The 27,300-nt window shown below is 38.4% G+C and overlaps 1 protein-coding gene and 1 long non-coding RNA gene across 2 annotated transcripts in view; one reads left to right on the top strand and one right to left on the bottom strand.

Moving 5' to 3' along the window:
• The window catches only part of pmepa1 (prostate transmembrane protein, androgen induced 1), a 33,891-nt gene extending 11,701 nt beyond the window's left edge, over positions 1–22,190 (bottom strand). The window contains exon 1 of the mRNA XM_026167316.2: positions 21,583–22,190. Coding sequence (XP_026023101.1) covers positions 21,583–21,679 — 97 coding nt within the window. The 5' untranslated portion in view covers positions 21,680–22,190. The remainder of the gene's footprint in view (positions 1–21,582) is intronic.
• Positions 16,594–19,641, top strand: LOC145428873 (uncharacterized). The gene is made up of 3 exons (XR_013909204.1): positions 16,594–16,733; positions 18,814–18,915; positions 19,509–19,641. It is a non-coding gene; the product is annotated as an uncharacterized LOC145428873 (long non-coding RNA).
• Positions 22,191–27,300: the final 5,110 nt, after the last annotated feature.

Below are 27,300 nucleotides of genomic sequence, written 5' to 3'. Positions count from 1 at the left end.
ACACAATTTTGCCTGCCAATTTCCATGAGAAAGGCTATAGGGGGCAATGGGTGGTGGTATATGTGTGTGTGTGTGTGTGTGTGTGTGTGTGTGTGTGTGTGTGTGTGTGTGTGTGTGTGTGTGTAAGGGAGGTTTGCACAAACACCCACACATACATACAAGAAAGACACACAAAATGATACACACTGTCTCTTCCCATTGACTTTGGAAGTCATAGTCATGGTGCAGCCAACAAGTGTGGGAACTTTGGTCCATAAAACTCCCACTGCTTGATTCAACAGTGGGAAAATAGAGACAGAAATGTGTGTGTGTGTGTGTGTGTGTGTGTGTGTGTGTGTGTGTGTGTGTGTGTGTGTGTGTGTGTGTGTGTGTGTGTGTGTGAGTGTGTGCATGTTTGAAGGGGTAAGTTATCATCCTTCCTCATCTTTCTCTAACCGTCATCCCATTTCTGATTCTCATCTTTCATTAGTCTTTGCTCTGAAAAAGGAAACTTCTCTCTCATCACGTCTTGTTTGGGACGACACGCAGTCATGTGTTACTTAAACCGAGCACACACACACCCACACACACAGACTTTAATGAGAGCAGGAACATTAGCTAAGGACCTCTGCTGCAGTGTAAAGTACAGGAATTTGACAGTTGATGTATTGAAATACTAGACAGTAAAGTTGTCAATAGACTCACCGACTGAAGCATTTTAAAGCCCAAAAGTGTGACGATTGCGAGTGTAACAGATGATTAACAAAATGTAAAACCAGAACTGTAACTTTACATGATCCACTTGCACAGTGTGTAATTTTACATTACCCAAAGCCTACTTTGCAAATGAGGACCAGATCCTGCTGGCTAGGGCATTGTTTTAGATGGTGGAAGAAACCGGAGCTCCCAGAGAAATACGTGCAAGTACGGAGAGAAGGTGCAAATGAGTGAAAGGCCCTGCCCAGGTTTGAACCCAGGAAGAAGTTAGAGGTAACAGCAAGCAAAATGTGCTGACATATGTATCTGAATCCATCTCAAATGGAGATTCTTTCCCTGTAAAAACAAAAAAAATGAATGCATGCAAATCAGTACAGAGGTTAACTATGTCAAACCACTGTACTGTAATAATAATAATAAAACAAATACCGATATCACAGTCTATATATCAAATTTTAAAACTAAATGGATAAGGGAAAAAAACAAAACAGCCATCACTGCCATTGTGATAAAGAGCATTATTTCACCACGTAAGTAACCACCTTATCTAAATGTTCAGTGCAGACATTTTACAACAAGACAAAATAAAGTAGAACTGGAGGATATGTAATAGGTGTAAGAACTGGGTGTATGGAATAGATGAGTGCTGGAGTGGAAGAAGGACAGAGAAGCATTAGTCTAAATTTAGAGTGTTAATCCAGGGAACTCCCATGTTAAATTGCAAGTCCCATCTGGAACGCTAGCTATGCTAACTCTAGCAGAGAGTAGGTCACTGACTCTGAGTAAACTAAATATCCTGACCATGAAACACATAAAGCATGCTGCCAGCTCTCACCAATACAATACAGGTGCTGTGACCTTTGACACTTTGACCTTCAGACTTTAATGACCTTTCAGAGTCCACCCTAATAACACATTTGACTCAGTTTTTTTTAAATACGAATGATAAAATACAAAAGTCTTTGTTTTTTAACAAAAACCAATGACAACTTTAATAAAACTGAATAATAATAATAAGGATTATTATTAGAAAAAAGTAAATGTGTTTGGATAGCATTAAAAGCTATAGTACTGAAACGTCTCATTGAGCAGGTCGCACTAATCAGTAAGTTTGGTGCTTTCATGTTTTATGCTGTTTTCACCTAAAACAATTGCAACACAGCTGATTAAAGTTCTACGAGTTCACAGCTTTTTGAGGTTTCTTGTAAAAATACTGGAAGAAGAATTACTTTCGTGACAGGTGGTGAATATACTGAGCTACAGTACTGTACATTAGCTTACTTACATTTTATTTTAAAAAAATGCAATTTCAATACCACTAATGCATTTTTGTAATTGTAAATAATTTGCTTTTTGGCTTGACTTTGTTTTACTCTCTGTGATATGTATGCGTATGTCTGTTTTCTGAAGTTGGCCATGTTTTGAAGTTGCTATTAAAAAGATATAACCATGCTGTTTGTTTGACTAGCTCTCATCAGCATGTGGGCGGTATTTATTATAGTTGTCTTGTGTTTGGCATCTGTTGTCCAAAGGTTTTACAGAAATAACTCATTTTTTATCTTTAATTCTGTTATAGCAATTGCACTGTTTTCACCAAAATTATTACAGTAAAAAATGTAAAACTGTATAAAAGACATTATCCTGACCACACAGTTACAGTTATGTTTCTGCATGTCTTAAGAATATTTGTTTTTTCTGGTTTGCAGGAGTCTGGCTGAGCTGTGGGATGATAAAGGAAATGAATAAAAATTTAATAGAATCCCTGCTGTGCTGACATCAGAAACATCAGCGAAATGGAAACAAGGCACTGACAAATGCAAACAACACACCTCGTGCTGTACTGGACACGCAAAGCCATCAATGTTAACAATGGAAAAAGTGACAGTATGTAAAGTCCAACAAGGAGACCGGAAATCATTCACTCAGTGTTCTCACACACACACACACACACACACACACACACACACACACACTGCTCCTCTGTGTACTAGCTGACCTGCAGAGCATTCTGTCTGAAACATATGAAAATCAAACCTCATTATCAGCTGCTTGTCTGGCTCTGTGTTTGTGTGTGCGCGCGCGAGTGTATGTGTGTGTTGCTCATTATAATTCTAGCCAGAAGGAGCTAGACTACCCCTGTCGTCTCGCACCCCCGCACACGCAGACGCGCACGCACACAGATAGACCTTCGTTCACAAACACACACGGTGTTCATTTGAATGAGAAAGAGACAAGAAAGTCACGGGGCAGGTCACATTCGTGTGTGTGTGTTTATAGTGGACCTGATCCAAAGTGACACTAGACATAATAATAATCATTAGCAGCGTGCAATCAGTGGCTGCGCGCACACAGACACACATTTACAGGTCATCAGGTTAGCTAACAAAGTTACTGGTTCAATTCCTTCTGTCAGCAGTGGCAAATTTTTGCCAAAGTGCCCTTTAGCAGTACTATTACAGCAAAATTACACCAACCTTTACTGTTATATTGTTACATTTACTTTTGTGCATGACTAGTCTTTTCTGTATTCTACATCTACAAGCTTACATGGATAAAATAATTATTGTCCCTCATTCATTTTTTAAAAATTCAGCGCTCCTCTTTTCTTTGTAGCTGTGCACTTTTTGACCTTCTTTAAAAAAATCAGTTACTGGTTCAACTCTATTTCAAATAACTGAAAATCAGCCTTTGATCAACAAAATCTTTCTAGTGGGAATTAAAAAGTTGAAACACACTTTGCATGGATAAACCTGCAGAGGGCTCATTAATGGTTGGATCATTAATGATTGCCTACAGTTGCCTCTCCACATTGCTAATGGTCTCTTGCCAGGCCCACTTCACGTCAGGACAGCTCTCCCTCACTCTCCACATCTGTGCCGAGCCACAGGCCTCACTTGGACCCACAGTCTGGGCCCAGCTTTCAACATGATAACCCAGTGTTCCCACCACGTCCCCTGTTAATGAATGTGTGTGTTTGTAAAGCCAATAGTTAAATAATCACGATTTCATTTTAGTATACACAATTATTATTTCTGTCATAAAAGAACAGTACGGATATCATGCATATTATAACTGGCATACACTAGGGGCTGAGAGCCAAGGATCAGTTTTCAATATGATATTATTACATTAGGTTGTTTACAGTAACACATCACAGTACAGTGACACCCCTCTCTTCACTTTACCCTCATTCATTTTATACGCTCCACCATAAGGAGTCTTTAAGTGACCTAAGACTGGCAGGGTAGCCCGTTTAGATCTCCTGAATGCTTTAATAAAAACGTTAAGTATTTGGCACCAGTGTGTTGATAACTTATCACAAGAGGACGTGATTCAATATGATAAATGTGCCAGTGCACGATATTTCTTTCATAGCTCCAGCTAATGACTCTTCTGAGATTATTTCTGCTTATTAACCAAATATTTGTTCTATAAAACATTAGAAAAAGAATCGCTGTCACATTTTCCTAGACTCCAGACAGCATTGTCAAATGTCTAGCGGTGTCTGATTAACAGTTTGAAGAATAAAGAAATTCCGTTAATGTAAAAACTGGCACAGATCTGTCAAATGTTTCATGTTATTGGCCAGAAATGACTTTATCAATTATCCAAACAGTCGTTGATTAATTTCCTGTTGTTTGATTTAAATTAATGTTAATAATGAATTTCAATGTCACGATTTAATGCATTAAGTAATAATAATAGATTGCATTTATATAGCGTTTTTCGGGACCCCTCAAAGCACTTTACAATTCCACTATTCATTCACTCTCACATTCACACACTGGTGGAGGCAGCTACAGTTGTAGCCACAGCTGCCCTGGGGCAGACTGACAGAAGCAAGGCTGCCATATCGCGCCATCGGCCCTTCTGGCCAACACCAGTAGGCGGCAGGTGAAGTGTCTTGCCCAAGGACACAACGACCGAGACTGTCCGAGCCGGGTCTGGAACCGGCAACCTTCCAATTACAAGACGAACACCCAACTCTCTACTCTAAGTAGTATTAAGATGCATCCTGTATACATGGATTGGGGAAATTGGGCTGATTTTTTTTTTAAATTTTGATGAGATGTTACTGATTTTTTCCAGCTACTATTAGTTTAATCTTAGTCGGTCACTTTAGTGAGCAAGAATTTGTAAGTGTGCTAAGTCACTAAATGGGTTTCTAACATCTAAGACATTTTGAGCTACGTCCAAAAGCTGAAAGAAACCAAAAGTTTGCTTTTATCTGACAAAACAGTTATAAATTATTTTACTTGCGTATCCTCAATAGAGAACTGTTTTAAGCCATGCTCCAAAAACTTGTTAAAAATGACTCATAGCATTAAATGTATCACAATAGCCCACTAATAGTGAATTTTTATGCATTTAGAAGAATATAAAAGAAATAATACTGAGAAAAATTAGTGGTGTTTCAGTGATAAAGGGTCACTAAGGAGGTATGAATTTAGTGTAATAAATATTCAAGGACAAACCTGTTGTGTTCTGCAGGTGTGTGTGCCTAAGATAAGCTAAAAGCAGTTATAGAGGTAATGAGTTTGCGATCAAGCCTGCAAAACGAGGCAAATATATGTATGTGTGTGTGTGTGTGTGAGCCAGGCATTCGTCTCCAGCTGCCAAATCAAAACTCGCTCAGCCAGTCCTTTCATGCACACACACACACACACACACGCGCACACACACACCTGGCTAGACAAAACAATGTCTGTCTGACCCTGTGTGCGTTTTTGTGTGTCTGCATGGGAAAATCAATTCCACATTAATAAACAATGGTTAATGAATTAAAAGCACTTCTGTCTGCGGCTACAGTGAGTGTGTGCGGAACACAAGCAAACACTGAGAACGATGTTAATGATTTACTGTGCACGAAAATCTGTTGTGCTCAGACTGGATGCCATGTGATTCAAGTACCAATCCCCACTAAAAGCTCTACTATTAAATATTTTGATATCAGTGATGAATTGGATGACTAAACATAATCTAAAATAGATCACTTGTATTGATGAATTCACAAATTTTACAGCTCTTTCTTTTAAAGACTTGCTAGGAAGCTGTGTTCATAATTAATCTCTTTTAAAAACGACACACCTGTTACGCAGTTACAAGTTACACACTAACAGCTGAAGAGGTGGAGGCCAAACAAAGACTCGAAATAAGGAGTAGGTTTGCTCAGAAGGCTCTTAATTCTAACTTTCATTATATTTTTTTTTCTCAATAATGAACAATTTTACTATTGTAGGGTCTACCTTACAATAAAAAGCGCCTTGAGGCGACTGTTGTTGTGATTTGGCGCTTTACTCATTTATCTGCTCAGGATCATAGCGACGAAGTCCAAATTCCAAACATATTTGGTTTGCTTTTAGAATTTAAAAAACATAATAAGCAAACGCTGTCATTTCAAAAACAGCAACCTGTTGAAGTTTAAGGTTTCACGATCTATGCTTCAAGAATAAGTCATTTGGAAAAGTTGTACTATTTTCCTTAGTATCTTCTAAGACTTTTTTGTGGTTTTGAAGTGCAACCAGACTATTTGTGGTTGTATTAAAAACCAGAAAGCCTATCCTAACACACATTTTGCTAATTTTCTTAAGTTAGTAGCAATTCCCCTCCCAGGCAGTCGCTCCTTTTATTTCATTGAAGAATTGTAACAGATGCCAATACCTATGATGATGGTGGAATAATAATGTAAATGCTACATTTGATGATCTCTGTTTACATTAACATGCTCCATTAAGGAAATACTGAACCATTTGATGACTAAACACATTCTTACCCTCCCTTGACCAACACCGCCACCCTCACTCTCTTTATAAACTGCAATCCAACAATAGCAACAAGTGAACACCTGAATGCTTCCTTTATTATTCAGGTGCCGTTGAGCAAGAAACCGAAGCCTCACCTGCCTCACGAGAGCTGATTAGAGGTGAGTCTTTAAGAAAGAAAGTGCACTCTCAGAGCCCGGTGGCTAAAACGTTCAAAAACACCTGGCTCTGAGAGGGCACTTTCTTTCTTAAAGACTCACCTCTAATCAGCTCATGTCCTTTCTTTATCCTCCACATGAATCAACACGCCTTTGCTTTTGTGCCTTTGCGTGTGTGTATGTGTCTGTGTGCTAGAGATGAGATAACCTCTAGTTTAGACAAAACAATTTTCTGCAGAAACCCAAACAGCATGACTGCAACAAAGCTGAAACAAAGAACTGCATGGAAAGTATAAAAAGGAAAGAATGAGCAGGAGCGGGGGGTGGGGGGGAATAAAGGGTGAAAATATTTTACCGTCTGAATATTTTGTGGTAGACATGTAGAACTCTAACGTTTATTGCAAAAGACATCTGGCAAAAACCCAACATACACGTGGAAATCTGTCTGCGAGAGAGCAATGATATTTTCCCTGTACTTACAGCCGACAGTGTTTTAATGCTGTTGATGTTTCTCCGTATCATCAGGGTCAGAAATGTTTACCATAAGAGGGTGTGTGTTGTGAAAGCTTAATGGATGGATGGCAAACAAGCTGGGAAACTGGCTCCATGCCTCCAGAGCACAAAATGATATGGGCCTCACATTAAGCTGTGCATGCCAGCTGGCAAAGTCTACCGTCTCCTCACTGAGGAAGGTGTGGGAAGCTAGTGGACACAATGTGAGCAGCGATCGTGTTTCTGATGTAGCCAAGAATCTGTCAGTGCAGGTGTGATGGGAATTGTTTGTCTTTTTTAAAGAAACTAGCTATTTCAAAGTTTGTCTCCTGTAAGAAGACTCCTTCCATACTGTGGTGCATTTAGGAGACAAACAAAAAAACAACTTCTAAGAAGTTCCTTAAACCTTTCAAGTTGAATTTTCACTTCAACTGACTCCAAAAGGTCTTGTGGACTTTGTGTGGGGTAGCCAAATACAAATTTAAGTCTGATGCCATGGAGCGGCTGGACACTGAGTCATGGCTAAAAATAGTAAAAAGAACAAACCTTCATCAGACATGTACATCCGATGAAGGCAACATGTTGTTTTCTTTTAAATTTCCTGTTTTCTCATTCCTACCCATCATCATCAAGTCTTGTGGTCCCCATGCTTACATGAAGAGCACAATCAAGGCCGTCACAAAGACTTTAATGGACTAAAATTTGGTATGTTTACGTAAAACAAAAACAGCTGTCAGGCTGAGACACCACAGATGCTGGAAGCTCCGTTCACAGATTTTTCTGCCACTTGTGGGCAGCAGAACTATCTAAGTCCTTCCAAAAGCAAGTCTTAAAACTCGACAGCCATCTCAACAGCTCATCTCGATAGCATTCGAAGTAGTATTATTACCTTTATTGTTGCCGAGACATAAAAACTGCAAATACAGAAACATGAAACAGTCAAATATTTGCTAAATCTGACCAAAAATAAAATTTCAAAAAGCTTTCTTCTTCTGCTGAAAAATTCTCCTACAGCGTTTTCATCTTATATAGTTTTGAAGAATCTATATAATGCAATGCCATTATCATAATATTTTATCAGAAATAAACACTGAGCAGAAATTTGGAGAAACATTAGGCAGAGTCTTCATGTTAATGTGCAGGTCTGCGCGCCCTTATACAAACAGCATTAAGTGAAAATTAGTGCTGCAAAGGAGCCTGAAATTTGTTTTACATTGAACTCTTTTGCAAAGTGGTGAAATTTTTGAGATGGGCCAGTGCCACCCTATGTGACCCCCTGAACACACCCTTGATCATAGGATGTTAGCAAACCATTGCACCGTTATTTGCATCATTATTTATTTGGGGATATGTTTGTGTTCGAAATTCACTTTTTCCTCTGCTTGTTTTTTTACAGTTTAAACATTAAATATTTAAATGCATTGAAATGCACTCTGTGAAGTCTCCAGCCATTTAAAGCTCTTTTTCTTTCTGCAGTCTGTAGTAGTGCAGACATAGCTATAAAAAACTGACTGAAGAGCACTGAGGCTGCTTGTTTGTTTGACCAACAGTAAGTTTAGTTCTATTCTATTCTCAGAGCACATTAGTTTAAAGGTAAACCCCTTACTCCTTATAACCCCTTTCTAAAAAAGCGAATAGATTCCACCATAAGCAGGCTTAGGTTGCATACTTTTCCCCATGATCAACTTTTCGATTTTTCCAATGATCAAAAATCTGAGGCCAACATTTACATGTTTAGCTGCTCTGTAGACCAGGAGATCTGCTTTGGGCTTTGAAAAACACCATCGAATGTGAACAAAAGGCCACAGTGGAAAGGAAAAGATGTGTTTTCCGACTGAGCCAGCTTAGTGGGGATGTAGACTTGGCCACAGTGCAAGAGCATGATTGTAATATAACTTTGTTTTGATGTGCATGTGGGCTTTTATTTTCTCACCTTTTAGCCCTAAAACCATTAGAATCACATCCTTAATGTGCATCTGAAGCGGAGTACAGGGGCTGTCTGTGTGCTTTTCTAGCCTGCTGCTCTGTCTAGACACACTGAAATCCACTCAGTGTGTACGTGTGTAAATGTATGTGCGTTTGTGACAGTCAGAGAGTGAGGGGGTTACTTGGCGTTTAGGTGGAGCTTGGTTTGTGTCTATGTGTTTGAATGGTTGAATATGTAATGATAATTATTAGCAATATAAACAGCTAGGAGGAGTCACGGTGGCATTCTGTGTGTGTGTGTGTGTGTGTGTGTGTGTGTGTGTGTGTGTGTGTGTGTGTGTGTGTGTTTGAGGATGCAAATGACGTGGTCCCAGCTGTTTCCTGTGAGCCAGAGGGCAAAGGAGGCAGACGCGTTCTCTCTGGAAGTCTGAGTGTGTGTGCGCACAGGGGTCAAGCCCACGGTCATGAGCGTCTGTGTCGCGTGGGTGGGGGGAATGGGAGTGTATGTGTGTGCTTTGTACACTGAAGTGTCCATTGTCTAGACTCTGTCTAGCAGTGAGGGCAGCTGATTGGTTGACAAATCATCGTAAATGTCGCACAAAACGTCTTTGTGTGAAATCTACATCACGGATTGCTTCCGAACATAATGTAAGGTATATCCACACAAAAGGCCAAAATACGTATGTGGTGACTTACGTAACTCAAATTCTTTTTTCACATTTGGTGAAAATCATCTATGCTTTTGTCTTTTTTGTAAGATGCTCTCCAGTAGTTGACAATCATCCAAGTTTAGTCTTGACTCTTTCATGAACCACATACAGCCCAATTTAATCTCAAGTGGGCTAGATCAGTGAATCAAGGAAAAATAGCAATGAAAAAAACACTGTCTAAATTTTTCCATTTGTTTTAGAAGACACTCTGACTTCATATGAGCCATTCATTTCAAGTCTGAGATGTCTTCAGAAAAGTATGTGGAATCTCAATAATATGTGTCCGTCTTCCATATTCACTCAGGCTACTGTCACCACAAAGGCTACTGTCATAAATCAAATAAACACTTTGCCTACCTGGCTTAACAACTTTGCTTTGGTGTGGTAGGGCAGGCCACACGTAAGGTCTTTGTCAGTAAGAAGGCTGTAAAACTGGTGATGATTCAGACATCTGGCTTGAATGATACAGTATGAAAGACTTTCACGACATGATTCATTCTTAGACACTGTCAGCACAGTGCTTCCTTTTTCAAAAACCCAGAGAAAAGTTCAAAAGTTAAGACCTGCTTCACTGAAATTTTCAGACATTGAAAAACCATCCAGTGGGTTGTTTTGGATCTTCTGGCTGGCTGGGCATTTGACACTCATGGTTTAGACTTCTAACCTTAAATTTTAAGCAATAATTTCATTGAGCACTGCAGTTTCAAATATTTTCTTAGACAAGGACGTCAAAAAAATGTGTGTTTAAAACGCTCGTTTGTTCTAATTTTTTGATTTCAGCATGCAGATTTTTCATTTTTGGAGCCTGCTCCAACCCTGTGCTGAGACTTGGCTATCTATATTGATCTGTGGCTTCCTGCAGTCAGCATCAATATGTCCAGTTGTTATATTTACTGGTAGCTTTGTCAGCAGGTGGACAGAAACAAATCAATCAGTCATCAAAGGTCTCATAAATATATCTGCACTTAAAAAAAACAAACAAGGAACATAAAACTGAATTCATTAACATAATATAGTTAGTGAGGAGAAATATTATGGGAGAAGGCACACAAACAACCAAAACCAACCCCCTCTGCTGTGACAATGAACCTTTCACCCCTCCTCCTCCCTGCCTTCTCCTGACCTGACCCTTGACCTTTACCCTTAAAGATACTCAGACTGTTTCACTTCACCCACTGCCTCCCAGCAGATGCAGCACGACATTGGTTTCAAATGCAAAAATGCCACCATTGACACAGCAAACATTTGCATACATCTGAATATCCGAATGTCTAATGAAAATCTGCAAACTGAATTACTCATGGAGGCCTTTGACATAACTTAAACATAATCTTGATATTTCTTCCCACAACGTCTGAAATCACTCAACTACTTTCATGTTTCTTCAAGTTAGGTTAATGTGAAAAAGCCGATGGTCCATCAGGAGAGTTACTAACCTTTTAAGGCAAAAATATTGCTAAATGTTAATTAAACAAGATGACTCATAAACTACAGTTTTGATGACTTTCATTCTGAGTATCACTCTAATTCATTTAACACCAGAGATTCCATATTAATGCCATAGGGGTGCGATTCTAAATGACTAAATAAACATTGATCTTAAGTATGAACAGATTCAATTGGAGAAACTTTGTAATTGAGAAAACAAAGGAAAACGATTCACCAATTTACTTATGAAACTACTGACGTGTCACTCAGAATAGTCTCTACATGACATCACGTTTAAATTCCATGTAGACATCCAATCATATGCGTACAGAGGTGACAAAAACACAAACTCTTAAAGATATAAAATAATAATAATTTAAATTTTCTTTTCAGCAGACAAGCCTGCGTTCATGACCTGTTCCACATTAGCAGGTGACACCACGCTCTTAAAAGACCAGACAGACAAATTATGACTCAGACCAATTAACAAAAGCCAAGGGACACTTTAATTTCTTCTCAACACGTAATCAGACATTAACGTTAGCAACTTCCTCTGTCCCAGACTAATTAATAAGAAAACAGTCTTTTTTTTAAACTACACTGACACACAACAATTGAAGTATTTAGACCAGACAGTCATAAAGGTTTATTTTTCGTCCTCAGCGTAATTAACGAAAAACAAGAGACAATCTTTTCCACATTACTGTGTGCGAGTCTATGCCTACAGCAGGCAGACAGTCATTGCCTTTATTTATAGAGCCAGCCTCTTGGACCTCAGACAGTCTCTGTATGGATTTATTCACACTGAGAGACAGACATATAGGGCTGGCTCTGACTTCAGACTAATTAATGGGACAATATGGGTCCAACAGCCTACAAGAGGCTCAGCTGAATGCTGACTGGTATGCAGATAATATGCAAAAAGCACACACTCACACAAACACAAACTCCCCAAAGCTGACCCAGAACCCCTAGACACACACACACACTGCATGCATCTACATATATGCATGATGAGAACATGCTGATGACTTTTTCGAGCTGTGTGTGTGTTGTTGGTGTCTAGACCGAGAAACAATGAACAGCTGAGAGGCTGAATAAAAAGGAACGAAAGGATTTAAACAAAGAATGAAGGAAAAAAACACTTTAAATCTGCAACTGTGTGTTATTTAATCCAGTAATTGTTGAATTAATAATGTTTTTTGTCTACTTAGTCAAAATTCAATTTTTAAGAAAAGAAAAATTATTTAAAAGTAAAACCTGACTATGTTTACTTTAAACATATTTATTTGTGTGTATATGCATATATATACATCCTCGACCCTACGCAAGCAAAAGCTTTCTTTTTGGTGACTCTTAATTTACCTACGGATGATATATATGTTTAACGTTACGTGAAACAAACGGAAACAGAGACCATAACAACGTTCCCACAAGGAGATGCTGAAATAAACATAAAATATATGATATAAACCAACCAACATATAAACCAAATTATTTTACAGTTTTTGAATGTTTTATTCAGACTGCTTCACCCATTAAAGAGAAGACAGGGCGCACATATATGCATTATAATAAGATTACAGCATCACATTTTCACATTTAAAATTCAGTAAAAAGATGTTACAGCCCCCGATAATGCATTGCTTTAGATGGAGAGACTCTTGAGGGATGGCTGTTATGAGGAAAGGCTGCCCAGAAACTTTACCAGCAGCACACATTGTTGTGTGCCTCAACTTTCGGTCTTTCACCCACTATGGAAAAAAAAGGCACATTTGGACGTTTCTTGCATTAGAAATTAAGTATGCAGGCTGATACTCATCTTCTAGTGGCAACTCTCGCTATCTTCTCTTGGAAAACTTGTTTCAAATTTTTTAAACGTTCTCTGGTTCTTCAAAGAACCATCACCAACTAAGGAACCTCTACTTATGCAGGTTTTTAAATTACAAAAGGCTCGGTATTAGTATTGACTTTGCAAAATATAAGTATATATATATCTACTGTGAAAAGACTGTCAAAGTATAACTGACCGGAGGTTAAAGCTGCCTGATACCTATATAGTTGCAGCTTGGGAGGTAGAGCAAGTAGTCTACTAATATAAGGGTCAGTGGTTTGATCACCATCTCCTCAAGTCCTTGGGTAAGATACTAAGCCCCAAATTGCCCCTGATGCATCCATTGATGGTGTGAGTGTGATAGGTAAGTGTTTAAAGTGATAGAAATGAATGATGTTTGAATGGGTAAATGTGGTTTGTAGTGTTTTAGGGCTTTGAGTGCTCAGCAAGAGTAGGCAAGCACTATAAAAACACCAGTCCATTTACCTCCCATAGATTTCAGTCCATACTTCATTGAGAGCAATGCGTCTCTCTAACATCTCTGAAAACCCTCATTTAACTTTGTCAGTAACTGATATTGTTGTTGGGTCACATACATTTTGCTCTGACTGAATTTTCAAGGATAATGTGATGGAAACCTGAAAAATTTTTAAATGAAAAAGACTTTTTCTGCTTCTAGGGAACAAAAAAGGAACTAAATTAAAAAAAAACAACAATAAAAAACAATACAAAAAAGAAACTGATAAAGGGCATCGGCTATTCCTCAAATGATTAAATATCATAAATATTAAATATACAAATATGGTTGATCTCTGTTAAAAACCACTAATGAAAATGAATCAATTTGACATATCCGCCACTAGAATTTTAAAAAATGCATGAAATTGAATACAAGACAGGAGGTGAAATGGAAAAATCAAGGATGAAACAAGCAAGGAGGTGAGAAACGTTGGAAAGAGGCAATTTCTCACCAATTCGCAGTAAATAGGAAATGCTATTCTTGTGCCCTTAAGCAAGACACTGAACCCAGTTACTCAGGAGTCGTGCGTTATCGGAAACTGAACAAAGGGGAAGCAGATGTGCCAACTTTTTGTGGTAATTCTTTTGAAGACAAATTACTATCTGTATATCGTACACGGGATTAAAGCGATTCTGTTTCTGGGACGATGCCAGCTGTCAGTCACAGAAAAATGAAACACAAAAGGCAGAATTTGATCCACGCCAACCCATCTTCTTTAGCTGCGAGAAAAGTCCAATAAGGAACATTATTGTTTATATTGTTTTTTCTTTCTCAATCCCCCCTCAACTGACTGCTCACACAGAAATACACTGTCACACAGGGAGGAAATTAACAGACAAACGCAGACTAACACATGTGAACGCGTGCGCACACATGCACACTCACACAGAGGACTGAGACAGCCAGACAGAGCGGTTTACATAATAAGTCTAGGAGGCCAGCCAGAACAGACTCAGTCATTTAATTTCCATGATTCACTGAGTGAGTGAGAAAGGAAGAAAGAATTTAACTCTATTTTCAGCACTTTGCTGAAACCCTTTCCCTGAAATAATACACTGTTTAATTATTCTGAAGAAATAATCAGTCAACAGCCCCCAAACAATGTGCCAATATAAAGGTGACAGATATGTCAAAAGGAGCGTTATGCGTCATTCCTGTGTTGCTACCACAGTTTACAGTAAAACAATCAAAGACAGATTTCCATGCAGGTTGCCTCAGGATGTACTTTCGTGCCAAAAATAATCTGTCAAAAGCAGAAATGGGAGAAAAAAAGGGAAGCTTTTTTTCCTGTTTTTTAATGCACATCATGTCTTGGGCCACATGGAAGCTGCAGCCCAAACAGGATGTGGGAGGGACTTTCATTTTAACAGCGTGACACATGATAGCGACAGAACGACGGGATGAATTTTAGATGTGAGATTGTCACGCTATACATAAAACTTACATGTATTCTTGTTGAATTTGGTGCAAGTAGGTGCAATTATCCAAACTAAGATCAGGAGAGAGTAATGTTCTTGTCACAGAATTACGAGTGAAAACTGGATTCTTTTGGTTGTGGTTAAGGTTAATCAGAGTCATCACTTTTACTGGTTTACAACACAAACTTCATATATTTAATTCCTTAAGAAAAAATATGTTGTTTAAAATGCAGGAAAGTGTAAATCAATTAAATAGTTAGGCTAGTCTAGTGAAATTATCTCCCTCTTCCGTATCATTTTAATGTGACAAGACAGGACTCTGGACTAATGTTTTATTTAAGTGGACCTATTAGGCTCCTTGTTTTCTGCCATACAACTCTGTTACAAGCATTTTCAATTAAACTGTTCAAGGAATCCCTGTCAGCAAAAGTTAAAACACCCTGTTTCAGTTATTTCTTCCACTCATGGCTCTGTATGATGTCACTGAAAGTGAAAATGTCATATACATTGAAATCCCATTCACCTGCTGGCCATATCTTTCATATACGATTGGGCAATCAGAGAGTCAGCTTTAAGAAAAGGGAAAAAGCTAAAACCAAGAATGATAATCTCATTTGTTTAGAAAATCTATTCATCTATCTCCCTCCCTGCCGTCTCCTCCAACCAGTCACAGCAGATGGCTGCTCTTCCCTGAGCCTGGTTCTTCCTGTTAAAAGGGAGTTTCTTCTTCTCACTGTCGCCAAGTGTTTGCTCATACGGGGACGTCTGATTGTTCTGGGGTTTCTCTCTGCTATCCTTTCAATTTCAAGCACCTAAGGGCAGCTGTTGTTGTGATTTAATGCTACATAAATAAAATTGAACTGGATTGAAAAGAATATTATATTAAAAATATGGAGCTGAAAATGGGTATAGTGGGCTTATAAATCATATTGTTCAGAGTCTGATCTAGTGTGTAGACATTTATAACTGTAAATAAAGGAGCAAATATGTCTTGATGATTTTCAGATTGTATATTACTTATGTTGCCACCCTTACAGTTAGTAGAGGGAACAAATATTGAAAGCTAAAGCCTGTTAGTATTACAAGTTGTCATTGTTTCATTACCAGATTTAGTAGAGGTAATTCACTGCTAAATGCAAGAACAAAAAATCAAGAACTGTCTTCAATGAACCTGTTAACAGCCAAGAAGTCACCAGCAAACCACATTAGCTTGCATTTTAGCAACATGCTAAACAAGCATAGTTTCAAAAAGCAGAAGATGTCATCTTGGAAATTGACTGTCTTTCATGCATTTCAACTCCTCTTATCTCCGACCAGATGAACAACATTTCCTTATGAAGCGTTGTTGGGAATTTAACCCTAACACTAAAAGGTTCACTGGCGATCTGGTGGATGCTAAGAGGTTAAAGTACAATGTGATCAAATAAGGGTTGTTGCAAGGATCAACCTTGTGACTGAACATGATGCGTGGTCACATTGTGTCCTTCCTCCTGCCAACGTTGGCGTCATCCTCCTCTCCACTCAGGAACTCTATGACTGTTTTTCTCAAATTCGTTAACCAAAAAACCCACACTCCTACCCTCCAGCTGAACTCACACATACTTCGACACACACTATTGATAACATTTATGTCAGCTATAGAGTCAGACTGAGGACGTGTTGATGTTAAGGCAGCCAGACATGTAGTAACAAATGAATAGCGAAACTGAGCTACTGGTAGGAAATGATTCTTACAAGCTGATACCAGCGATGACTTCACTCCCCCTCTCCACATACACACGGCTAGTCTGTGAGTAATGCTGATGTCATGTGCTTTGACTATCAATATCTGCTGCTCAGAACAGATGTGTTTTTGCATATGTGTGTGTGTGACTGCACAGGTACACAAAACCCTACAATTACAACTTGTGAGACAAAGGAAGGATGCGTATGAGAGGAAGCGAGACAGATAAATGATAATCTGAGGTGACTCAGAGGATCTGCAGCTCTTTCACAAATCTCAGATGAATGCTTTTATCTAAATTCAGTGACTTAAAAGTGTTTAAATGCTTCAAATCCAGCTTTGAAGGTACACGGTATGGGATGCCAAATTGGTTTGAGATGCATTATGTCTTTAGAACTCAGCTAGGAGAGCTGCTTTTCACTTAATTTCATTTTCAGTGGTCGTCTCAAAGTGTCTATAAGAAATACTATTTTAATTATCTGCTAGTTAGATGCACCATTTGTGTTGGTTAATGCAAAATTAACACAACCATGTTAACGTCTTTTATAAATCTCAGAAAGAGATATAAAAACTTGGACAGATAAAGCTGAAACTTTCTGATTTATACCGCTCAAGTGAAATGACTAAAGATGGGGTTTTTTTTTTAGTTTTTTTTAGAGGTGAACTGAACCAGGCAGCCTTAATATATGCAGCAACAGATATGTCAGGTGTCTGCTATGAAATCTGTGCTTTCTTCTTCAGATCTATTTTTAAGATCTTCAGAGGTAAAAAATTTAGGGAACCCCTCCTTTTTCTATCATGTCATCCTTTGATCACCGCATCAAGTGCATAACGGGGATTATCTTTTACTTTGTTCTACTGTGCTTTTCATCTTTCCTGTCACACTCCGGTGCTTACTGCCCAGTAAAGCTGAACAAGCTTAAATGTGATATTGTTTTTGGTTTTTTAATAAAAGCCAACGCATCGTTAGTTTCAGTCTGTCAACTCCTACGCAATCTAAAATTCACCAGAATGTCTTTTGTTCCGTTCTTTTTTCCTCTTATTTCTCCTTCACTTCCTCTGTCGTTTTCTTTTACAGACACCGTATTTGCTTTTTCCAAAGTTTTGACATTTTCTTCTTGCTAACTTCTCTCTCCGCTGTCTCTCTAGTCTGCTCAGTACTCTTCACTGTCTGCCTCTTTGGTTTATCTGTTTCCCTCCTCCTGTCCTCCAGACTAAACATCACGTCTGTTTTCAGACAGAAGAATTGAGTATGCGCCTCTGTCTGCATTCTTATCTTGCCTCTCTGTTACAAGTTGAGGCAACTATGGTTATCACATGGCTTGATTGCCATAACCCCTATCAACATTACTACATGCTTACATGGACTTACTTTCTTGGAATTCTAGTTGGGAGATTTCGATCGCAGACTGGTTCTAAGAATAAAAAAATCCTATTTATATTACCAAAACATTTCATGTGACTTACAGCTATTGCATTTCTACAGCTTGGATCGGCACTACAGTGCTTTGTCAAGTTGTGCACCAACCCAAACTGGTGATTGAACATTTTAATGCGCTTGTCATGCTAGCTGCCGTATTTTGCTGATATTTACAATAGTCTGCTTATACTTCTTACACTTAACGTTTTTACCTGCTTAAACAACAAACAATGCTATATCAAGTAATACCTGCTAAAGAGCTGCTAGCTAGCTGTCACTGGGAATGAACCAGCACTGAAATCTACCATCACACATTACATTTTGTACTAAAACTTGCTGTTTGGAGTGTTTCATATATGTCTAACCATAATAACAGCCAGAAAGTTGAGGGAACACATCGTGTCATCTTAGCTATGTAGCATGAGAGCTAGCTGGAAGGGGATATGTCATTAGAGTGTCTAGCTGTCTGTCAGGCACGCATTGTGGAATAACTTGGGTGTTTTGTGCATTAAGAATAAATTGTAAATATCTGCAAAGTGCAGCATATGAAGCAAATGTTATTTCTTGGTAAGTGCACAACTTTCTACACTATACTGCTGAAATCTATACATCACAAAAGTAACTCCATTGAGGCCACTGACACACTGACCTTTCTAACTGTCACAAGTATACCATTTGTATGTTTTCAAGGCATTGCACATAACTTTATTTATCATGCATTTACAGAATCAAAGTATATTCAATATGGATTATTGTTGGGAAACCTGGTCTGACAGCATCTGCTTGGGACTTATGTCATCTCAACATGGCAGCATGGAAAAATGACAGGTGACACCATCATGAACCATTTCTGCACAAAATACATTAGTCACCGTTCTCCATTATCATGGCTTCTAAATTTTAAATGAGAAAAACACAAAACTTGTTAAAATATTGCTTCAACCATCCAGAAAAATCACTTTCAGGAGAAATTAAGCCTTTTTATTAATGCTTCAGTTTAGGTCTCTCACACATTGCTCAAAAGGCTTTTCAGTTTTTAAAAGGCAGCAAATCACGTCATCATCTAATCGCTCATTTGGATTAAGCTCTGCAGATGTGATTGCGAATAAATATCTTTTAGTTTTGATCTATTTATCAGATCAAATAAGACTTCTAATAATGTCACGTCTGGCTTTTTATCACTATTTCTGGCACTTTAGAGGATGTATGATTTATCTACTGAATGAAAACTAAAAGTAATCATTTTTACAATTGTTACAAATACATCTTCCCAATTATGAAGGTGAACTTGCAAATGCTTAATCATTTCATCAATAACCATTTCACTGATGTGATTTATACTTTGTCTGGTTCTTCACTATAACTCGTTTTTATTGTCTGTTGATGCAGATGTTGTCTGTGGCTTCTGTGTGTGTCAGCAGGATTACACAAGCCGAATTTGATGAAACCTGATGGAGAGGTGGAACATGAGCAAAGATGGAGGCTGTTCAGTTTTGGTACAAATGCAGAACATTTTCTTTGAAACTGACCTTGGTGGAGATAAGCGCTCTGTGTGTAGCTTGCTTGTTTAAACCTGCAAAACTGCAAAGATTTGTTTGCCCTAGATCTTAAATGTTTAATTCGTCATACATGACAAGATTTGGATAAGTGGTGAAGCAAAAGACATTAAAGGTGCTGTGGAAAAGGAAAAGGCCATCTATCTGAAACTGCTGCTGGAACCTCAAACATGATTAAGAGAGATATATTGCTTTACTTGTGACAATCATTGTGATAATATAGGGTAAGGGTAAGTAAATAACACCCAATACAGACTTGGTGATTGGTCCATGACTATCTGGTAATCACTGGTCGTGAGGGAAAAATCAGTATTCCCAGCCTTCTTAGCTACCAATTTCACCTAGTGAGAGCCAGAAACCTCCAAGAACCAATGCCATCCACTTGGGAACAAAAACATTTTCCCTCAGCAACTGACAGTTGGATCACATCCAATATGGCAGACCAATATCGAGCAACATGTGCATGACGTCACATTAAAAAACCTCAATAGGCTTAAATTGTTTGCAGTGTCTGTGTGTGCACTGTCTTCTTCAACAACCTAAACTGCGTCTGAAGCTGTCTGAGTGACACACACATGCACACACACACAGCTTTCATGTCTTAAATGACCTCACAACATTATGATTGTTTGCAGTTTTAATAGTAGGTGTCCCCAGCTGGAAGAACCCCATAACTTCACTCAAGTACTTTAATGAAGCACAGATTGCACTACAGTGTACTCTATATTTTCTGTGCAAATACTGTACTTTGTGATCCATGGCATTTCTTTTAAAGGTTTAGTTACATATTTTGAAGATTTAAAAACTATAGATCATACTCATGCATCAGGAACTATGATCCAGTGTTATCATGTCTGCGATTTATTTTATTTAAATATACTGGGACTGTGAGTTTTACTCAGCTAAAAAGACCTAAATCACCGTCGTCAAACATGAATCAGGGAGTCAGATCCAGCTAGGCGAAGGGTCCCATGGACAGGGCAGTTAAGTCATTAATAACTCCAATATTACGACGCAATAGTAAGAACACATTTTATATATATCTACACAGGCAGGGACCGCTGCTGCTTTACTGTCTTGCTAGACCAAACAGCACACAAAGATTCCGACACAAAGTATACGCCAATATAAACACACGCAGTGGAACACAGGGATTTCCCGGATACGGCCACACACATAAACACACGCGCGCGCACTCTCACACGCGCGCACACAGACGGGCGGCTAGACAGCCGTCTGGCTTTGCTCGAATGACGAAGCGACGACAAAACTTCCAACTCCCCTGCTTTGTCACCGATCAAACCCAGGTATTCCTAGGGCATCAGCTTTCAGTGTCCCCCCAAGGTAACGTCCTGACAGTTTCGTCGCACTTTAAGTCTTACTTTCACCGTCAAAATCCAAAATGAAGGAGCAGGTTTTCTCTGAAACCCAAGTCAGCTGAGCGTTAAGTTCAAAAGCAGACAGAAAACGCCAACGGCTCAGAAAGTCGACCAAAAAAAAAACACAGCAACCCCAAACTGTCAAAGTTAGCTGACATGGCGAAGAAAACAGCTCGAAACAGCCATGATGTGATATAAATTAAACCAAACAGAAGAGCTTTTTCATTCCGAGTCTTCAGGAAGAGATGGGGAAGCCTGAGGTTTTTGGTTTAAGTTCAAAATGAGGCGTTATTAGAAAAGGAGAAGGGGTAACGTAATATTCACCACAGTTAATAATTGCAGGGAGTACCATGACACATATTAAAACTAACAGCAGATTCTAAACTGACTCAGAACGGAAGACTTAACTCCAGTCGTTTAAATAAAAGAAATAATGTGGAAAGAGCAGAGGGAAACAGAAACTCTTCCGAGTACCTGCAGCGAAGCTTCACAGACGCATTTTTAAGACACTTGAAAGGAAAAAGTGAGCGAGGTAGAGGCAGAAAAAAGTCATTACTCACTGATTTCCATGCTCTGGAGGGAGGTGTAGCGCTTGCAGTTACAAGTACAGGAGACATTGGCGGCGGTGGCGTTTAAAACACCCATCAAGTTTAACATTTAAATGCTCCTAAAATCAGACATAAATACTCCGGGACAGAGAGGACGAGTGGAGGAGGAGAGGCGACCGGAAGAGAGAGAGGAGACTAAAAAAAATAAAATAAAAATCTCACAACAAACTCCCCTCCAAAAAATCCTCCTTTTTTCTCTGCTCTCTCTCCAATCTCCTCTCCTTTCCCTCCGGTCCTCCTCCTGTCTCGGTTCTCTCCTCCTCCTCTCTGAGGTTTCTCCTCCTCTTCCACGAAAATCTATCTATCTATCTATCTATCTATCTATCTATCTATCTATCTATCTATCTATCTATCTATCTATCTATCTATCTATCTATCTATCTATCTATCTATCTATCTATCTATCTATCTATCTATCTATCTATCTGCGTGCCGCTGAAGTATCGCTGCAGCCTTTAAATGTAGTTTCAACGTTGTAAAAATGTACTTCAGCTACTTTCAGTCCCTTACAACAAATCAGCTTTAGAGGATCCGCGTTTTGCGCCGAGTGACCGGCGACTAAACTGCTGAGGGAGTCTGTCTGGTCCTGTCTGTCTGTCCCCCTCTCTCTCTCTCTCTCTCTCTCTCTCTCTCTCTCTCTCTCAGTCTGTCTCTAGGGATTTCTCTCGCTCTCCCTCGCTCTCTCCCTCGCTCTGGCTCATCTGCCAGGTCGTACAGGCAGGGAGGAAACCACAGATAAAGCAAAGATCACACATTTGCCTTCCTCAGAGAGGCAAACCTTGCAGAATCACATGACCCTTATTTCATATTATGAATACTGTAATCATAAATATCTTTTTTTACTGATCCATTTTATTGTCATTTTTATGTGGTTTAAATGTACCAAGGGGTTCTATTTTGTACATTTATGCGCGTCATTGTCATGATTTTTAATCATAAAGATGTTTCCCACCATGTATATGTCGACTTCTTGTGCAACTTTTTTCTTTTAAATATTAAGATAATGGAAATGTATGTACGCTATGTAAATTAAAGTTGTGATTTTTCAGCATTATATGCTTTGCTTTTATTGTCAATTGTTAGATGAGTTGCCCAAGCAGTAATTTGACATACACAGCTGCAACAATCTAAATATTCTTGAGTATAAAAAATATCTGCAAGACTTCTTTTTTCTTAAATCAGACTCACAGCAGAAACAAAGGATAAAAAAGAGAAAACAGCTTGACTGTGATGGATTCATTGTAATTTGTTCTTCATTAAAATATTACACAGTCACTTGTTCATCTATATTTAATTATGACAATGAGCAGAAACTAACAGACCAGGGTGATTGTCTAAATAAATGTGATTTTGTTCATATTTTAAACTGCTTTGATTAAGAACACTGACTTATATACGAGGAAAAACAAGCAGACAGCCATTCAAAATAACTTTTCGTCACAGGGTTGGTCACTTAAATAATGTTGCATGGAACCTTTTTTTTTTCTTTCATTTTTCATTATGGAAGTGCAGGTATCAAGGAAAAAATGTTGCTACTAAAACTATGCAGAAAACATTTCCAAGGTTTTCATTCTCAGCAGGTTAGACTATTGGGTGCTTTTGCATGCAAATACAGCAGCCTGAATCCTCACTAACACCAAATAAGTAGAACATATTAGTGTAGTCTGTGCTCCATAACACACAGCTTTCTGCATTTCAAAGGCTAGATTTTAAAATCCGGTTACAGAGTACTAAACGGACTCAGGCCCAGATGCATCTTGATTTTGCTTGTGCCTTAGATGATATTATGTTTCTTGAAGCCTCTCGCCATCAGGATCAGCATAAAAAAACCAAACTTCTAGTTTTCATACTGCTCGGCAGTGGAATAAACTTCCAGAACACCTGAGAAAACTGGGAGTTTAAAACTTTACCATTTGGAAATAAATGAGAAAAGGATCACGTCTGCTATCATCTGAACTTTTTTATTTTTTTTCTGCAGTTTTCTGTTTTTTTTGCGGGTTTTTTATTATTTGCCTCTGCAAAGAACTTTTAATGGCTTTGTGTCTGAATGGAGCAATACAGATAAACCTGCCTTACAAATATGTGCAATATGTTTAAAAAATGTACCAGCAAATTACTTAATATTTACTCTTGAGGACTGTGCATACACATTTGTGCTCCCAGATTACATCATTTCTGCTTTTGAATTAAATCATGTGTACAAATGACTAATTTGTGCTCTCGGATGTGTGCAACATGCGTCCCCTGAGTCAAGTGACACAATTCTAAAACCGTGCACCAATTTATGGCCACAGATAATAAGCAGAGTGCCAATTATTCAAGCTACTGAAGTTGCATAATTTGTCCTACTGAATTACTGATTTGTGCTTGCAAATTCACAGAATGTAAAATTCAATGCACTGACAAAAACAAACAACTTGAAGTCCAATTACCAGAGTTTTTAACAGACTTAAATATGTGTCGATATGTGACTAAGGCCCCACTTAGCATACATGGTAGTCTGTGAATTATCCACTGATGAAGACTGTGATGCAGTTGAAATCTCCTTGAAATTGATTCCACTGCCATATACCTGTGTTGTCTTGTTATCCTTATTTTAAACTGATCTAAAGTTAAATGAAGGTAAAACTGCCTTATGTCGAGTAAGACGTGATGTGTCAAGACGTGATTAATGCCTTTCATGGTACAGGTGTGACATACAGTAGCAGGTAACTTACATGTGGATATGAACTGAAGCTAAATGACTAAGTAAATGACTGAGGATAGATCAGTAAACTGGTTTAAATGAACAGAGTAAATCCTCAGTTTATACAGTTTACATTCAGTGCTTAAAGCAGAACTTTGTAAAAAAAAAAAAAAGATACAAGTATTACAGTTACCAGCAATATAAGCATTTCGATATGAAAACCTGCCCTTTAATTTTAAAAGAATCATAAGCACATTTTGAGGATTTATAACAGACATAATCACTTACATATCAACTTTTAACTTCATCAGTTGATGCATCAAGAAATGTAATTTTGGATAAATAACAGTTTTCCATGCATGTTATTAAAATAGAGAAACATGATATGATATAGTAATTTCAATAACAGATAAAAGCAGGAATATTCATGATCCATTATTTCTGTCTTTTTTGCAGCTTTTTTAGATAGTGTGTGATTGTAGGACAAACTTCATTTTAAAAGCAGCGAGTTAGCCCTCAATGTCAAACCACAGCAGCTGAAATTCAAAAGATTCTGCAGCAGCTTTCCAGCCTTTCTTGTGTCTGCTTGTTTTTCTACCCTCATTCTGTTTCTCTCGCTAATGAAACAGGCAAAATACGGGTAAAATGAACTTCAGTAAAGCTGTAAATGACAAATACACAAACCCACACCATTTAAAGCTGTTTTTTTTTAACACTGTGTTGCCAAAATTTGAGCTCACCTAACTGACATGCAGGCAAAATCCCATTAGGAATATAACTGCATGTGCATCAATATACACACACACATATATATATATAACCTTTATAATGTTCATCATTCCAAAAGTCCAATAAGAGTTGATTCAAAATGTTGAATATTAGTGTTGCAGCAGATCGACAGAGCCAGACAGCATTACGTCAGCCCCCATGACTGACAGGCCCCAGGGACCAATGAGGCTAGACTGTAACAGCATGTCTCATCTGAGTCAACTGCGTCTAATTACGCCTGCTGAAGTTTATAGCTGCATGTTAAAGTGGTTTTATTGCCCAGCTGGACTCCCCAAAGCCCTAATCATGTAGACAGAAAAAACTTAATCACCCAAAATACATTGCTCAATATGTACAGAGGGAAAAAAAACTGAAGGAGGAAAAAAAATACAGCAAAAAATGTATAGATTAAAACATGTTACAGTTTGCTGTGAATATGAGCAGTGAGATGAACAGAGCAGGAGGCAGCATTTTTCCAAAGCTCTGAAACGGAAAACAGGTGGTAAAATGCTGGAAATGTTGAATTATTTAAGTTTTCTACTTCTTGATAGAAAATGGCACGGAAGATGTATTTGTAGATGAGATCATAGCTAACTTAATAATTGGTCATCTCAGCCAAATTAGAGAAACTATCATAATTTATAATAGATAATCAAGGTAAAGTAAAAAGGGAAATATACAAAATTTCAATACCTCAAACACCCCAAAGGAGTGCCCCTTTCATTGTAATTTGTGTAAACTGATTTTTAACATGTTTAACATGATATGATATGGGACTGTATTCAATTAAACAGTCTCACTATCCTTTGTGTCATATTGACACTGAAAAGCAACTTAAATTAGATAATAAACTAAAACCAGGTCAGTCTATCCATCTAATTAAATCAAATCTGATAGGATTACAGAGCATCACTGTCCAGCCAATAAACTAGATGTGCCATGTTAAAAAGTGTGTAGGGCCTCTGCTGCCCCCTGCTGAAGACTAGCGGCAAGGCTGCACAGAGATGGGACTAAGTCATGTTGTATGAATGGAAAGAGCAAAGCAATTTGACTCAAATTGCTTTAAGAAAATTTTTAATTTTTTTGTACTGTTATAACAGTACAAATAATCTGCATAAAGACAATAAGCTTTAAAGAATTCAAATTAAACCTTAGTGCTATTGCTGCCATAACTAGAGCCTATCCCAGTTGTCTTAGGGCGAGAGGCAGGGTACACCCTGGACAGGTCGCCAGTTTGTCACAGGGCTAACATATAGACACAGACAACCACTTGCACTCACATTCACTCCTGCATTCACACCTAAGGGCAATTTAGAGTTTCCAGTTAACCTATCCCCACTAACTCCATGTCTTTGGACTGTGGGAGGAAGCCAGAGTACCCGGAGATAACCCACGCAAACACAGGGAGAACATGCAAACTCCAAATAGAAAGACCCGGCCTGATGGTGGACTTGAACTCAGGACCGTCTTGCTGTGAGGCAACAGTGCTAACAATCAATCAAACAAATATCAGGCAGCTGACTGTGTATTTTAGAGAACGAGTGCTGTTGCGTGAATGTGTTTTCATTGTCTGACCTAAAGTGGACTGAAAATTAAGGATCTGTAAGTGTTCAATGAGTTCATATATTTTTATTATGAAATAATTCCCAAACCAGTTATCAAAATGGCTGCAAGTTTCAAAAGTAACAACACAACATCCAGCACACAGACATTAACATTAAAAAGCCAGGTGGCAATTTGGGAAAGCCCAAATATAGTCACAAAACATTTGTCAGTATTAAGAAAGACAAAATGGCATACACACATGGAAGATTATTAAAGAAGCTATTTGCATGAGCTGAGAAGTGCTTTGAGCTCTTAATTTAACTTCCCTCTACAAACTCTCTTGCAACAAGATGCAACCTAAATCATAAAGCTTTTTTTCTACCATCTCTCTTAGTATAACAGCAATTGACAGTATAATTGTGTCTTGGCATCTAAAACTGGGACTGGAAAATGAGCTCTGTGAAATGAAAGATATGAAAGAAATTTGTCACAGTGGCTTATAAATAAAAATCTGCCAGTGACATGCTGGTTGTTTACTGGAAGTCTCCTAGCCCAATACGCAGCTCCTGTTTTTGTCTGTGTTTCCTGTCGAAGGCCCTGACACATGCAGCAGACTGAGACAGTGATAATCGAGCTGGCGGTGAGTCAATTTACCGTCTGAGGGGGCTGAG

This window comes from Astatotilapia calliptera, chromosome 5 (assembly GCF_964374335.1).
Source record: "Astatotilapia calliptera chromosome 5, fAstCal68.1, whole genome shotgun sequence".
NCBI lineage: Eukaryota > Metazoa > Chordata > Actinopteri > Cichliformes > Cichlidae > Astatotilapia > Astatotilapia calliptera.
The sequence above is the reverse complement of the archived record's forward strand: the minus strand, read 5'-3'. Positions and strand labels throughout refer to the sequence as shown.